At 40.7% G+C, this 14,498-nt stretch overlaps 1 protein-coding gene across 1 annotated transcript; it reads left to right on the top strand.

Annotated features, from left to right (window-relative positions):
• Nucleotides 1-3,823: 3,823 nt before the first annotated feature.
• Nucleotides 3,824-14,442, top strand: ABRA (actin binding Rho activating protein). The gene is made up of 2 exons (XM_022584591.3): nucleotides 3,824-4,638; nucleotides 12,028-14,442. The coding sequence occupies exons 1-2, from the start codon at nucleotides 3,962-3,964 to the stop codon at nucleotides 12,545-12,547; spliced, it is 1,197 nt and encodes a 398-aa protein (XP_022440299.1). The 5' UTR covers nucleotides 3,824-3,961; the 3' UTR covers nucleotides 12,548-14,442.
• The last annotated feature ends 56 nt before the right edge of the window (nucleotides 14,443-14,498 follow it).

Genomic DNA, 14,498 nt, shown 5'->3' on the forward strand with positions numbered 1-14,498 from the left:
GACCACCGGGTCCATGTTCTTGGTTCCTCTCAGTGCTCCAGGTCTCCATGGGCGCCCCAGCACTTCCGCAACTCAAGGGGGAAAACCTCCTTCTCACCACAAATCGTCCCTTCTATCCTTTTCCAGATAATGCACCTCCTCACACCTGTCACTTAAATTGAAACCTCTAGACCACCCCCGATACCCATCACCCTTGGCAACTAGCGGGTCTGATGTGAACCTCAATGGCTCTCAAACCTTTCTCTCTTCTTTCAGATCCTCACTGGGTTCTTTCCAAGATTATTTTTGTAACCCCTATAAAGAGTCTCCCTATCCTAGTCCTATCTTTTTCAAATCCAAACCCCACTTCACTGGTTTTTGATTTGATCGTTTGGTGACGCAAATTTGATAACACATTGAGGTTTAAAATTTTTTAGTGATGCAGTGAGTCCCATTTGATAAAACACTGATTCCTTAGCAAGGCGTTCTTCGTAATATCGCTCCAACTGACTTCTTCAAAGGCCTGTCCTACTGCTCCCGGGCCCCTTGTTCTTACCCCATAAACACTGTATGCTCTTCTCTAAAGCTTATAAACTGGGGGCCCACAGAATCTGCTCCGAGAACTGTGTAGGTTCACCCAGTACTAGTGTGTGTGAGCGTGTGTGTGTGTATTAACTGTCACCACTTAAAGAACTGGGAGAGTTCATGTAAAAATCCAGACCTCTTCTCTTATGACATTGCTTCGTCAGTTGCCCACAGTCCTCACCACCCCATATTGTGCCCCAACCCAACTCACCTCATGGGTTTAAATGACCTGCATGATCCTGTAGGCATTTGAGGTTGTGACCTCCACGCTGGGCCATCAGAAGGTCTCTAGGTTTACCGTGCATCTTCATGCCTTCTTATCTTTGTTCACAGCGTTTCTTCAGATTAGAGCACCCTTTCTCCACCTGGTAGAGTTTTACCTTTTAAGGATCAGATAAAGGACCATCACTGCTGTGAAGTCCTTCCAATAAAATCAGTCACCTGTGCTCAATGAGCCCATAAAGCTTTATTTCTATTTCTAGTGTAGTTCTCCCCAAACTATTAAGGGCAGTTGTATGCACGTCCTCTCCTGGCTAGATGGGAAGACGTTGAGAGTAGTTTCTGCTTTGTTCAGCTTTACACTCTCCCCGACACTGTCTACCATCAGGCCTCACCCATTGTATTCATTCCATGAGCACTGAGTTAAGTAAATTCACTTGAAATCAAAAGCCATTTGTTGCTGCCCATTAAAGTCTTTTCATTCCCACTTTTCTGTGAATGAACAAGTAAAAAACGTATTTATTTATGTGGAAAGGATCAATGAAATTATTGTTTCATATAAGCCTTGAGCAAACGTCGGTTTCTAAAGTCTCTTTAGTAAGATTATATAGCTGGTGATGAGAGCTGGCTCCACCTGGCTTCTAAGTGTATCATGCAGAGAATTGTATAAATATAACTCCCTCCCTTCCCTAGTATTGCCCATATGATCAAATAATAACTAATATTTTTTTACAAAACACTTTCACACTTATGACAAATTTCTTAGGTGGTAAATACTTCATTAATCAGGTCTGCATCTTCACCTACAGTTTGTAATCTCATCGTCTCACAGGAAACTCACATTGTAAACTACTTAGTTCACTATATCTTTCTTTGAGACTTTTCTTTTTTTTCTTTTTTTTTTTTTTTTGTGGTACGAGGGCCTCTCCCATTGCAGAGCACGGGCTCCGGACACACAAGCTCAGTGGCCATGGCTCACGGGCCCAGCCGCTCCGCGGCATGTGGGACCTTCCCGGACCGGGGCACGAACCCGTGTCCCCTGCAAAGGCAGGCGGACTCTCAACCACTGCGCCACCAGGGAAGCCCCTATTTTCATTTCTTTTACACCTTCTATTAATGCAGAAGAATGCTGAACTCTTAAGAATCTAGATCGAGGTTGAGAAAGAAGATATTTCTTATAAGATGCACAGTAGGTAGCATACAGACCTTTCTTTAGGGAAGGAATGCCCAAAGCTGACACGAGGAGGAAAAGGATTTCACACTCTCTTCTGAAGAAGCATGAGTGAAGGACCACAGTTGCCGTGGAAGCAAAATCTCGGAAGGAATGACCAGATTCTTTTAGTAGCTGCCTGTTTTTGCCCAGACTATCAGCTGTAGCCCTAGGCCCCGGCAGCTGACTGCAATGCCTGTTAACACGGGAAAGACTAGTAACGTTTTGCTGTTTCCATTCTCTCCCTATAAGAATTGAATGTGGAACAGGTGTGGGCAGGGAAGCAGAAAAGTCCCTTGGAGAGTTATAAATTAGCCTGGTCCTGGGTTGAGCTCATGGGCATCTCTGAGGAACCCCATTCCTTCCCAAGGCATTCCAAGTAGCTGAAGGGAATCTAACAGGAACCAAACAGTCTGCAGTGTGTCTACATTCTAAGAAAGAATGCCAGAAATTTCAGACTCAGATTGAAATCTTTGTCATAGTTTTCTTTTCTTGTGATCCAATTTCCTCTTAATCAAGAGGGATTTTGTCTCTGCATTGTCGGACCACAGTTAACATTTTCAGATGCTGTTGAACTCTAAAAACACATCTGACAGATTTCTAGATAGAGTAGTAAATCGTCTCCCCAATTGTCTTAATCCTGGGAGGTAAATGACCTACAGGATGGAAAACTGACATCAACATATTTTTTAAAATAAATTTGTCTCACAATCAGAAGTAATTAAAGTTCTTACCTTTTTATGCTCTTAGACAGCAGTTTTCAATCAGTGTGGTTAACTACATGTCAAGATTGGAGGAAAGTATACAGTTTAAAAATCTATAGAACTGTTGCATGAAGAAAAAATTCTATTTGTCTTACTTTATTACTCAGTGTTGAGCCCTGAGCATTTTTACCTGGTTTAGGACACTTAATAGATGGTTATTTTCCTGTCCAAACGCCCTATCTATCCAGTCCTTTTTTAAAAACTATATTTCAGGTCTTTGTTCCGAGAATTGAAAAAATGGTTTTTCTGCATGAACTTGAAATTCTGCTAAGGAAGGTTGTGTTATTCAAAACAAAAGTTCAGGTAGGGGTTGCTTCTGATAGCATTCACTTATTTTGTCTTTAAATAGTCTGCTTTAACAAAAGATTTGTTGTAATAATCTCTGAAGTTCAGTGTGTGTGTAGGTCTCAATTGAAAGATTTTTAAAAAAAATAATTGGACCAAAATTTTGACTATCGTCTTGTGTATTAATAGGATTTGTCTATAAAATAATTCAAACGTGGGACTAAAACACCAGGCCCTTGTCTCCCCCCTTATCTGGGCCTCAATTTTCTCATCTGGTAAATGGAGGTTGGATGAGGTGACTTCTAAAGTCTGTACCGAATAGAGCTGAAGACAAAAAGAAAAAGGCAACTTAGGACCCTTGATGAGTAGAGTGAAAAGAGGCACATGCCTTACATCAGACATCTGGGTTTGAGTCTCAGATATTATTCGCTACAGGGAGTTACGTGTCACTGTATTCAGCTATAAAATGGGGACTAACTAAGAGCTATATTGAAAGCTGTTGAGGTTTCAATGGAAACAAGCCTATAATGTTCCCAGCACAACTTGTGCATGTATTTTATGCTCCTATAAATGGTAGGACCATATTTTAAGGTCAGGAAAAACCTAAGGCTGAGCACATGATCGGATCTAGTAATTTCCACTCTGGCACTTGGAGAAGAAAGGGCGTGATCCTATCACTGTCCTTTACCAACAGAGATGTCCCTCTGCTCTGATGAAACTGGAGCTGTCAGGGTTTAAAAAAAGCACACCATCACAGGGAAGGCACTGCATCTTGGCAAGAAGTGCTTAACATAGTTTCCACCGTGACCAAATTCCCTTCCCACCCCACGTCCCACTTCTATTTAAATCCCAGGCCCTCCACCGGCCCACACTCATTTTAGCCAGTGCCCAGGCTAGCAGCAGAGAAGAGAAAGGTAGCATGGCTCCGGGGGAAAAGGAAAGGGAGGAGGGGCCAGCCAAGAGTGCCCTCCGGAAGGTACGCACAGCCACCCTGGTTATCAGCTTGGCCCGAGGTTGGCAGCAGTGGGCCAATGAGAACAGCATCAGGCAGGCCCAGGAGCCCACAGGCTGGATGCCAGGAGGGACCCAGAACCCACCCCAAGCTTCTGGACCAGTGATCCATCCCACCACCCACCGGAAAGCTCAGAGTGCCCCAAAGTCTTCCTCCCCAAAGCCAGAGGGACACGGAGATGGACCAAGCTCAGAGGAAGCCACCGAGGTGTCTCAGATCAAAAGGAAAGAGGTGACAAAAACAGTTGTCAGCAAGGCTTACGAGAGAGGAGGGGATGTGGGCCACCTCAGCCACAGATACGAGAAGGATGGGGACATGCCTGAAGCTGGGCAGCCAGAGAGTGAAATGGACAGAATCCTCTGCGGCCATGGCTCCCCGACGCGGAGGAGAAAATGTGCCGGCCTGGTATCTGAGCGGATCGAAGGCTGGAAAGAGATGGGACAGGAGGAACGGGAAGGGCCCAAGTGCAGGAGCAGCAGCGTAGACACAGAGGACAGCGGCTACGGAGGGGAGACGGAGGGGAGGCTGGAGCTGGATGGAGAGCGGGTGGCCGCTGCCAGAATCAAACGCCCCTTGCCCTTCCAGTAAGTGAATGCATCTCCCAACTCCTTAGCCCGCTCCTGAGCCCCAGGCAGCTGCGGGAATCCCAGAGAGCAGGGAAGGACCACCAAAGTCAGAGTGAGAATCTCACAGCTCGGGCAGGCAGCGAGGTCTGGGGAAAGGCACGCCCCTGGGCTAAGAGGGCAGGACCAAGCTCAGCCATGGACCTTTGGGCCAAGGGCCTGCACTATTTGGTTTCTCCTTTCTGTTTTGAACACTCCAGGTTTAGCCACAACAAAGATGAAGCCACCGGAGAGGGGTATCTGCTTCGGGAACAATTTTTAAGTCAATTCTATAATGAGTAACAAATTGGTTTATTTTTCTGCAGAGACAAGTATTTACTGGTAGACTGAGTGGAGAAACCTTTCCCTTGTCCAAAATCAGTCTACAATATTTTCAAGAGACACATCTACCCAAATAGTGCCTCTGGAACACGGACTTCTGTGAGCCTGTATACAGGTGGGAAGCTGCTGTCTGACGTCAAAGCAGGCTCTGAAGTCAGACAGAGCCAAGTTCAGATTCCAGCACTGCCCTGACTATAGTTAACAATACTGTATTATGCACTTGAAAGTTGCTAAGAGAATATCTCTTAAATGTTCTCACCACACAAAAAAACGGCTTATTCTTCTAAACCCATTTCCTCCTTTGTAAAACAATGGCAACAGTAACCTTTTGGAATAAATTCTGTTGTATTGGGAGGAGATGAGAATTTAGCACAGTGCCTGCACATAAGCTCACTATATGAAAGTTATTACTCCTCATATAGATTTTATTTAGCAATTTTTCAAACCTTCAGAAAACTTTGTTCCGCTTATAAACAAAGACAGAAATGCTATAAAAGCTAGGTAATTAAAATATCACAATCCGAAAACAACTAAATGCACACACACACACACACACACACACACACACACACACACAGACTCAAACTGATACTTTAGTCTGACAAGAAACGCATGTTTTGTTTCAGGACAGTAGCTGGCTCCACGTAACAGAAAGTCAGGATTTCTCACTCAACAACCACAGGATATCAGAATATAGGAAAAGTCTCAGATGTGGCGAATAATTATAAACTGACTCCTTCTGGGAACGGTTAGATGTGTAGGTGTGTTTTTCAACTTTTATGATATAATCAGAAGGTAAAGAACAAAACTGGTTACCTTATTTGACAAAAAGCTGTCAGTTTGGGACTTTAAAGATGTTTTGAAAGAATTAGCACTATTATATTGAAAGCTTTCAAGAAAAATGAAATGGCAAACTTAGATAATCATAATTCCGCGTGCATTTAGTGTGTGCTGTGGGTATTTTACGTGCTTTGTCCTTAGAACTCTCACAGTGAGGTAGGTAATATCCCATTTTAGGGATGAGAGCACTGAAGCTCAGAGGGAAATTTCACTCAGCAAGTTAGTGACCTGAGATGTGTATGCCTGTCTCCAAATGTAATGCTTTGAAACCAGACATGATGCTACTTCTCATGCAGCACCTTGAGGATGCATTCAGAGATCTAGATTTGTGCTCTATTTACATTCACATAGGAATTCATAATCAGAAATCACTATTCTACCAGACCATATGGAACCATAGTCTAAATTTTGGCCTTGTGAATTTGGGGGGGGGTGTGCTACAAAACAATAGAACAGAATAAACCCAACGGAATAAAGACTAAGGGTGGCACAATGACGATCTTCCTGTCAGCATGTTTTGAATTGGCCAGAGGTATAGGGAGGTGACAGTTGGGACCAATCTCCAACGCATGTACTCTTCTTTGGCACTTGTCTAAGTATTTATTCATTTAATCCTCAAAACATTCTCATGGGGTAGGCACAGTCATTATCCTCATTGGATAGATGGGAACATAAGACAAAGAAGTATTAGGGAATTTGTATAAGATTGTACAGCCCATAGGGTTTGAACCCAGGCACTCTGGATCCAGAGCCCACCCTCTCGACCACTACTCTAAACTCTCTCACCTAGAAGTGAGAACTTCCATACCGGACCCTTCTGTTGGTTCCCCCAAACAGACATGTACATGGACACCTTCTTAGTGTGATAGATACCTTTGAATGAGAGACAGATCTGAATCATGGTCACTCTGGCAAATCCTAAGTTTCTTTGTACTCATCTAAAAAAATAGATGTGATAATCCATAGAGTTATTTTGGTATTAATTATGTAAAGCAACGGACCCAGGAAAGCTACTTAATAAGTTGTACTCATTATAATGCAAGGGGCCAGCCCTGGTGATCCCAACACTGTGAGATGCTAGGAGATTGGCTCTCAGGGTTTGGGGAGGAGAATGGGAATGAAATCCCTTCCTTCCTTCTTTGGTTCCTTTCCCTTAGTCTTAGAATACGTAGGGTACCAGAATGTTGTACACAGCAACAGCAGCTCTGAATGTCAGCAGTAATCCTAGCTGTGCTCAGGAAGCTTCAGCAGAAGCCCAATGGGACTTTTTACCTGATGGGACTCTCACATACTGCTTGAGAAATGAATGTGGCATTATTGAGGAGGCCTATGGGAAAGGGGGTTTTGTTCATTTATTTTTAATTCTAAGCACCATTCTTTCCCCATATCCACTAACAGGGAGAAAATTATGTGTCACGAATATTTAAGTAGAAAAAAAGTTTTCTTGGTGGTTGAGATGGTCTATGGATAACAGAGACAAGTCAGGTTTGGTAGAAAGTAGAAATATTCTTCACCAGTAGAGTTTTACTACCTGGGGCTTTACTATGAAAATGATTTCTATTTTATGCTTTATTTTTTAAATATTCAGTCTTTTGATTGTATAGCTATGTGACTTGTTTGGTCCAGCTCCTTTAGACAAAGGAAATTTTATCTCCCATACAGTAATGATGCAATATTGAAACGACAATCACTCATCCATTCTCTCCTCCAAGTTCTGTTTGGCAAAAATACTAATGGTTGAGCGTTTTATAGAAAAGGGAACTGAGTGTGGAGATGTATACAAGTCATAGAGCTAGTAAGTGATGACACTGGGAAGGCTGATGCCAGAGCTTGCGTTCTTAACCACTGTGTTAGACTGATTCTCTGAGGACAGAATGGACTCAAGAAATCAAATGGAGATCAAAGCATCAGCTTAATTAGTGGAATCCCAATAACTCCCAAACTGTAGTGTTTTGGGACAACTATATTGAAGATATTTGCTAGAAGTGAAGGGGAAAGTATGGCTTTCTAATATTTGCCCCCAATTCTCGAGCTTGGAACCCTTTCCATGGACTCTGAGGACAGTTGCCGATCTGCAAGGAGAAGCACAGGCTTGGCTCCCAAACCTGGCTGGTAACAGAAAGGAGACAGTTTTGAATTCAGTCACCCTACTTCTGATAAGTGTGACCCCGTAGATATCAATCTCCCATTAACCAAGCTGGCTATACTTCCTGTGGTGAAGGGCAAGCAAACCAGTGGACAGAGGAGCAGATTCTCCCCAGAACTTCCCTGAGAAGTTGGAAAGGGTGGCAGAAGTTCTTCAGTTTACTGACAGAGAAGTGTTCTAGCCTAAGATATGGATGTGGTGCCAGTCTTTGAATATCGCTTTGCTTCTATAAATGTATACGAGATTGTCTTTCTAAAGCTCAATCTAAACTGTTATTCACATTTTTACTTGAAATTTAGAAAAACAGGATAAGCTGATATATTAAGTCTTACATTCATTGATCAGGAGGATACTCAAGGTATAAGACTTTCTAATCCTGATTTAAACCTGAAACTTCCATACTTTTTAAAAACTGGAAATACTAAGACAATATAGAACGTTTATAAGATAGAGAAAATTAAATACTCATTAAGATATATTTTCTTCTAGTACTTCTTTAAAACAACCTTGTCTATTTTCTAATTCTTGCTAATAGGATCAATTCTTTTGCTGTCCTTTTCTCTTATTACTGGGAATTGCAGTTTGACCATATAACAAATGGAAATTAAGATTTAGTAGGTGCTTTTTTAGATGTTTCTCTCCTTCACAGAGTTATTACCTCACCAGCCCTTATCCCAGATGACATAGAGTGTCATCACTCAGGGAATTTAAGTCCCTAATTAAAATTAGAAGAAAAAATACTACATCAATGAATGAGAGACCCATATAACATACAGTTTAAACAAATTACCTCTGGATGATAATTTGAATATTTTTCTGCTTCTTGTAAATTTTAAAATCAATACAGGTGATGCAAAACAACATGGATTTGAACTGTGTGGGTCCACTTATAAGCAGATTTTTCAAATAAATGCTTGCAACACTACTACGCAATCCATGGTTGGTTGAATCTATGGAGGTGGAACCATGGATACAGTATTAAGTGTAGAGTTATACTCGGATTTTCAAGTGCTTGAAAGATCAGAACCCCTCCCCCACCATTGTTCCCTTGAACAACCCGATGAGGATCCTGTAGTACTGTAGTATTTACTATAAAAAAAAAAAATCCATGTATAAGTGGACCCGCGCAGTTCAAGCCTGTGTTGTTCAAGGGTCAACTATAATACCAGCATGAAAGAGAATTTTGAAAAAGAAAAAAAAATCAACTGTCATCTAGATACCAACATAATTATTTTCAATTGTGCACATGCTCTTGATTTCTTCAGCCTGGTGTGTACACATTTTACATGGTTAGAATTGTACCATATATACTCAAATTTGGTTCACTCTGATGATTTTCATGAATGTCTTTTAGTGGTTATTCGTCATTCTTTTTTCATTATTGAATATTCAACGAGTACCTAAAAGACTGTCTGGCACACAGCAGTTGTCATAAGTACTTTACTAGAGGATGGAAGGAATGTCAAAGTGCCCAGAAGCTCCTTAAAGGGAGGATGTATTATGTTTTATACTATAGGACAGAACCACAGGTGGTGCTCAGGAGACAAAAAGTATGAGTTAATAAATCGTGCTATTCTTTTCACTTTCTTCTGAGATGTTTCAAGTCGCTTCTCCAGCAAGATGTTCCAGCCTTGGGCTTGTTATTGAAGACTATGTCTGCCATGGATTGCCATCATTCCAAGGGCACTAGGTGTTTCCTCTCCTTTGGTCATGAGATCAAGCAGCCCATAATCTGAGCAGCTGAACAGGGACAGTCTATGGAGATGCAGATGAAGACGAGGACCAGCAGGGTTGAGGGAAATGCATTCCACTTCAGGGCAGTGTAGCTCCTAGCACTTTTCCATACACGTATGATTTTTTTAAGTTGTGATAATTGTGTAAACAGTTTTTGTACGCTGCTTCTTCCCAATTAACTTTGTCATATACTTTTGTCCATGTCATTACAAAGAAGAGCAGTGTTATATTCAGCAATGTACTCCTAGTTTGAATTCTACTGCAACAGTGAAACGATGCACCAAGTGTAGGACACAAACCACGGGAATTAGTGAAAGGTCGCCATCTAGTGGATGGCCTTCCTCTTCGAAGAAAACAATGCTCAGGCAAGTATGCTTGCCTCTCTATCCAGTGTTAGCCTCCTGCATCTGAATGACCAGACTGCAGGAAGTGAGTTTGGATAGCGAGGAAGACTCACATCTGACCCGTTCCTGGGTTTTGAACAGCAAATTGTGAGAGTTCAGATAGCAGGGGCCACTGAGTTCAGGCATGCCATTGACATAAGCAAATTCAACCCTGCTCTACATCTCCCACTTCCAATGCTTCCACACATGAAGCCACTCGGAGCTGGGGAGAAGGATGGGTGAGTCACTTGTACGGATGAGGAACACAAATTTCTGACTTTTAGGTAGTCCAAGAATTCATGCTTTACTCATGAAGGCAAAGAGACCTCGAAAAAAAGTCTAGGAGATTGGAGATACAGAAACGACAGGAAAGTCTGTTAAAGACAAATTTTGCCATTTTAAAATTAGATCTGCACCCTCATGACATTATTGGTTTACACTTTCCAATGCTGGTTTTTGTCTTGTTTTAATAAGAAATGCATTCCAAACTGCAAGGGCAGACACACGCATTTGAGACACAGCTCATCCACGTATTAGACACTGTCCTGGCAGGCTAAGTGGCATCATTACACAGAGGGAAGAGCACTGACTCTGCCTAAGACAGTTTGGGTTTGAATCCTGCCTCTTCCGCTGGGTTAGGGCAGCATTTCACAGAAGATATACACAGGCTCTGGAGCCGGATTAACTTTGGTACAAGTCACAGACCCATCACTTAACAGCTTTGTGACTTTAAGCAAAGTTACTTAACCCCTCTGGCCTCAGCTTCCTCATTTGGGAAGTGAGATTAACAGTACCTATCTCATGAAATGGTTGTGGAAATATTAGTAGCAAGTGTTTAGAAGAATGCCAGCACAGTGTTCAATAAATGTTACTATTGCTAGCTGGTGTTTCCTATATATACAGCTTGATTTTTCAAAATTTGTGGTACATCATAGATACTAGTATAGATATGCTTCATTAAAGATCCATATATAGGGACTTCCCTGGCGGTCCAGTGCTTAAGACTCCACACTTCCACTGCAGGGGGCATGGGTTCCATCCCAAGTCGGGGAAAGAAGATCCACATGCTGTGCAGGGGGCCAAAAAAAAAAAATCCATATATAAAAATCTATACATGAGTAAATATTACAGAGTATGTGTGCCGATATAAGGCTTATTTTGGGCAAATAATTGTTTCTTGATGTCCTGTGTAAAGTGTATTCCCTTAATACACTCATTCGAGTCCAGTTCTAAATGTTACTAATATGCAACTTTAAGATACACATATTTGGGGCTTCCCTGGTGGCGCAGTGGTTGAGAATCTGCCTGCTAATGCAGGGGATACGGGTTCGAGCCCTGGTCTGGGAGGATCCCACATGCCGCGGAGCAACTAGGCCCGTGAACCACAACTACTGAGCCTGCGCGTCTGGAGCCTGCGCGTCTGGAGCCTGTGCTCCGCAACAAGAGAGACCGCAACAGTGAGAGGCCTGCGCACCGCGATGAAGAGTGGCCCCTGCTTGCCACAACTAGAGAAAGCCCTCGCACAGAAACGAAGACCCAACACAGCAAAAATAAATAAATTAATTAATAAACCCTTACCCCCAACATCTTCTTTAAAAAAAAAGATACACATATTTGCATTACATTTGTGTAAGGAAGCTTTTTTCTTGAAATAGTTTAATATGATTATTTTACAGAGCTTAAAACATTACTGTTATTTAGAGAGAAAATAATCTAGAAGGAGATACCTCAAACTAAGAACAATGGTGGCCTTGTATATGATTTTTCTTCTTTTATCTCTTACTTTTTTGAATTGTTCATATTTCTTTCATAATGAAACAATTATAGAGTTACATTAAGATGCATATGTACAAGAAGTACAAACAGAAAGCAACACTTGGGTGTTAAAATATCAATATTTTGATTCTTCATCCTCTCTCTTCTTAGGGCAAATAGATTCACAGAGAAACTCAACTGCAAAGCCCAGCAAAAATACAGCCAAGTGGGCAACCTGACAGAAAGATGGCAACACTGGGCTGATGAACACAGACAATCTCAGAAGCTCAATCCTTTCAGTGAAGAGTTTGATTATGAGTTGGCCATGTCCACCTGCCTGCACAAAGGAGATGAAGGCTACGGCCGTCCCAAGGAAGGAACCAAAACTGCCGAAAGGGCCAAGAGAGCTGAGGAGCACATCTACAGAGAAATCATGGACATGTGCTTCATCATCCGAACGATGGCTCACCACAGACGGGACGGCAAGATCCAGGTTACTTTTGGAGATCTCTTTGACAGATACGTTCGTATTTCAGATAAAGTTGTGGGCATTCTCATGCGTGCCAGGAAGCATGGACTGGTTGACTTCGAAGGAGAGATGTTATGGCAAGGCCGGGATGACCATGTTGTGATTACTCTACTGAGTGAAACTTCAACTGCACAAGCCAAACTTGACCCACTCTTGTCTTAATGCTAAATGCGAATGTAGTGAAAAGTAAAATGCAAACTGCTCTGTAATAAGTTGGTAAATATTAAACAATTTTTACATGATTGACTTTTTTGGCACTCTATTTAAGCACACACAAAGCATTTCAGAAAGGACATCGAGGACTATTTGTATATAATAGTATAAATATTTGAAATTCCATTTACCCTTTTAGGCAAAAATGTTTGGCTATTCTTTGCACAACTACTATAAATCTTTAAATAAACAATTATATCTAAGAAAAATGCTGACTTCAGGGAAATATCAGCAAAACATATTACAATGTGTCATTGTTCAAGAAAAAAAAATTCCAGCAAGTTTGGCAAAACTAAATTTAAAATTTTCTAGGAAGCTTGACTTTGTACCATTATTTTTATCCCTTAAAAAACAAGCACACAAAATAAGCACACAAATAAAAAGTTGTATTCAAATAAGATGCTGGAATTTCTCTGTGGACTTTGAATTTAATAGGTTTCCAACAGAATTTAGCCACCCTTCTCTGATGTGATTTGCACAAATCACATAAAAAGACATTGCTGGTGGTCTTAGAGCCAGCAGAGAAGGCGGTTTTGTTCACTTTCTCTATGAAAGCAGAGCAAAGGTAAGACATTTAGATTTACCTGCCATCGCAGGACTTCTTGGGGAAGTTTTATTTTTTCTCAAAACCTTAGTGAGTCATGCTGTTTGAAGTAGAAATACAGAAAATGCTACAATGAATTGGAATGTTGAGTGTAGAAGAATCTGATAGAATCATGGGTAGATCAGAAACAGACTTGAGACATTTTAATTTACTTCATGCTGTAACAAATTTTTTGAAATATCTGAAAGTCCTAAAGCAGCAATATTAGTCCTGCCAAAGTGAAAAAAGTATAGCTTAATGATGACAGACAAATTTATTTGGCACTAATCTGTTACTTGTCAATTGTTCTCAATTAGATTTAATGTGCCTTGTATAATTTTAAAAACAAACTGAATAAAAATTGTGAGATTACAATTCTTACAGAATTCAATGGAAGTTACTAAATGATATTATAGCACTTCGGTGTTAGATACAGAAATTAATGTCAAAGCATAATACCTCAAAGTAATAGACACTCATAACTGTTAGGCATTAGGTTTAATATAAAGTATGGATTAAACTACCGTAAGAGTTATCCTTGTTTTCATGTATGATTCTCTTTCAAACTGAAAGTTCCAAAAATCTTCTTAAAGAAGGTTTATACATTTTTGTTTCCATAATAGATTTGTTAAATTACAAATTAATAACTAACATTTCTAAGTAGGATTTCATATAAGATGTATACTTTTATCACAACAGTGAAACCTATGTCAAAACTTAAAAACATGGCACAAGAATAAAAGATACTTTCTTGTACTTTATGTTCTTGTTTTTATATTACTGTTTTGAAGTTGTATTCCACAATGCCACTTTCTGGTGTTTGAAATACAAAATTATAGAGTGCAACTCGGGTTACTTCTAGAATCGGTGGAATATTTAGACAGAGAGCGCATATTCAACTCTGGACAGTAACAGTTTATGCAAGCATCGATGCAGATCATTCAAAGTTCAGTTTGTCTGAACGTGAGGATGGAATTTAAAAGTCTTCTTCTCAGAGAGCTTACATTAACACTCTTCTGAATAAGGTGTGACTCTAAAATCAGAAAGTTTTCTTAGAGGAAAATGCCTGCTATATGACAGATTTTTATCTTAAAAAAACTCCATGATAGGAAAAATCCATGGTTGAAAACCTTAAGGCTTTTAGACAAAAAAAGATGAGTAGAACTCAGGTGGCAAACATGTTAATGAAAGTCCTCATATTTTCAGTCACCAAATAACATATGAAATAATTACATATAAAGTAAATATACTATCAATAGCACTTTACTTTTGGCAATTCTAAATTCCTAGTAACGGATAAGTGTACAGTTGGTTTCC

Source organism: Delphinapterus leucas, chromosome 17, assembly GCF_059928025.1.
Source record: "Delphinapterus leucas isolate spDelLeu-1000000601 "Yukka" chromosome 17, BTC_Dleu_Yukka2, whole genome shotgun sequence".
In the NCBI taxonomy this organism is placed as follows: domain Eukaryota; kingdom Metazoa; phylum Chordata; class Mammalia; order Artiodactyla; family Monodontidae; genus Delphinapterus; species Delphinapterus leucas.

What these genes read in the sequence shown, in the direction of transcription:
- ABRA (XM_022584591.3), top strand. Translation starts at nt 3,962, where the DNA reads ATGGCTCCGGGGGAAAAGGAAAGGGAGGAGGGGCCAGCCAAGAGTGCC. An exon ending in AAACGCCCCTTGCCCTTCCA is followed by an intron (nt 4,639 to 12,027) that starts GTAAGTGAATGC and finishes CTCTCTTCTTAG; the next exon opens with GGCAAATAGATTCACAGAGA.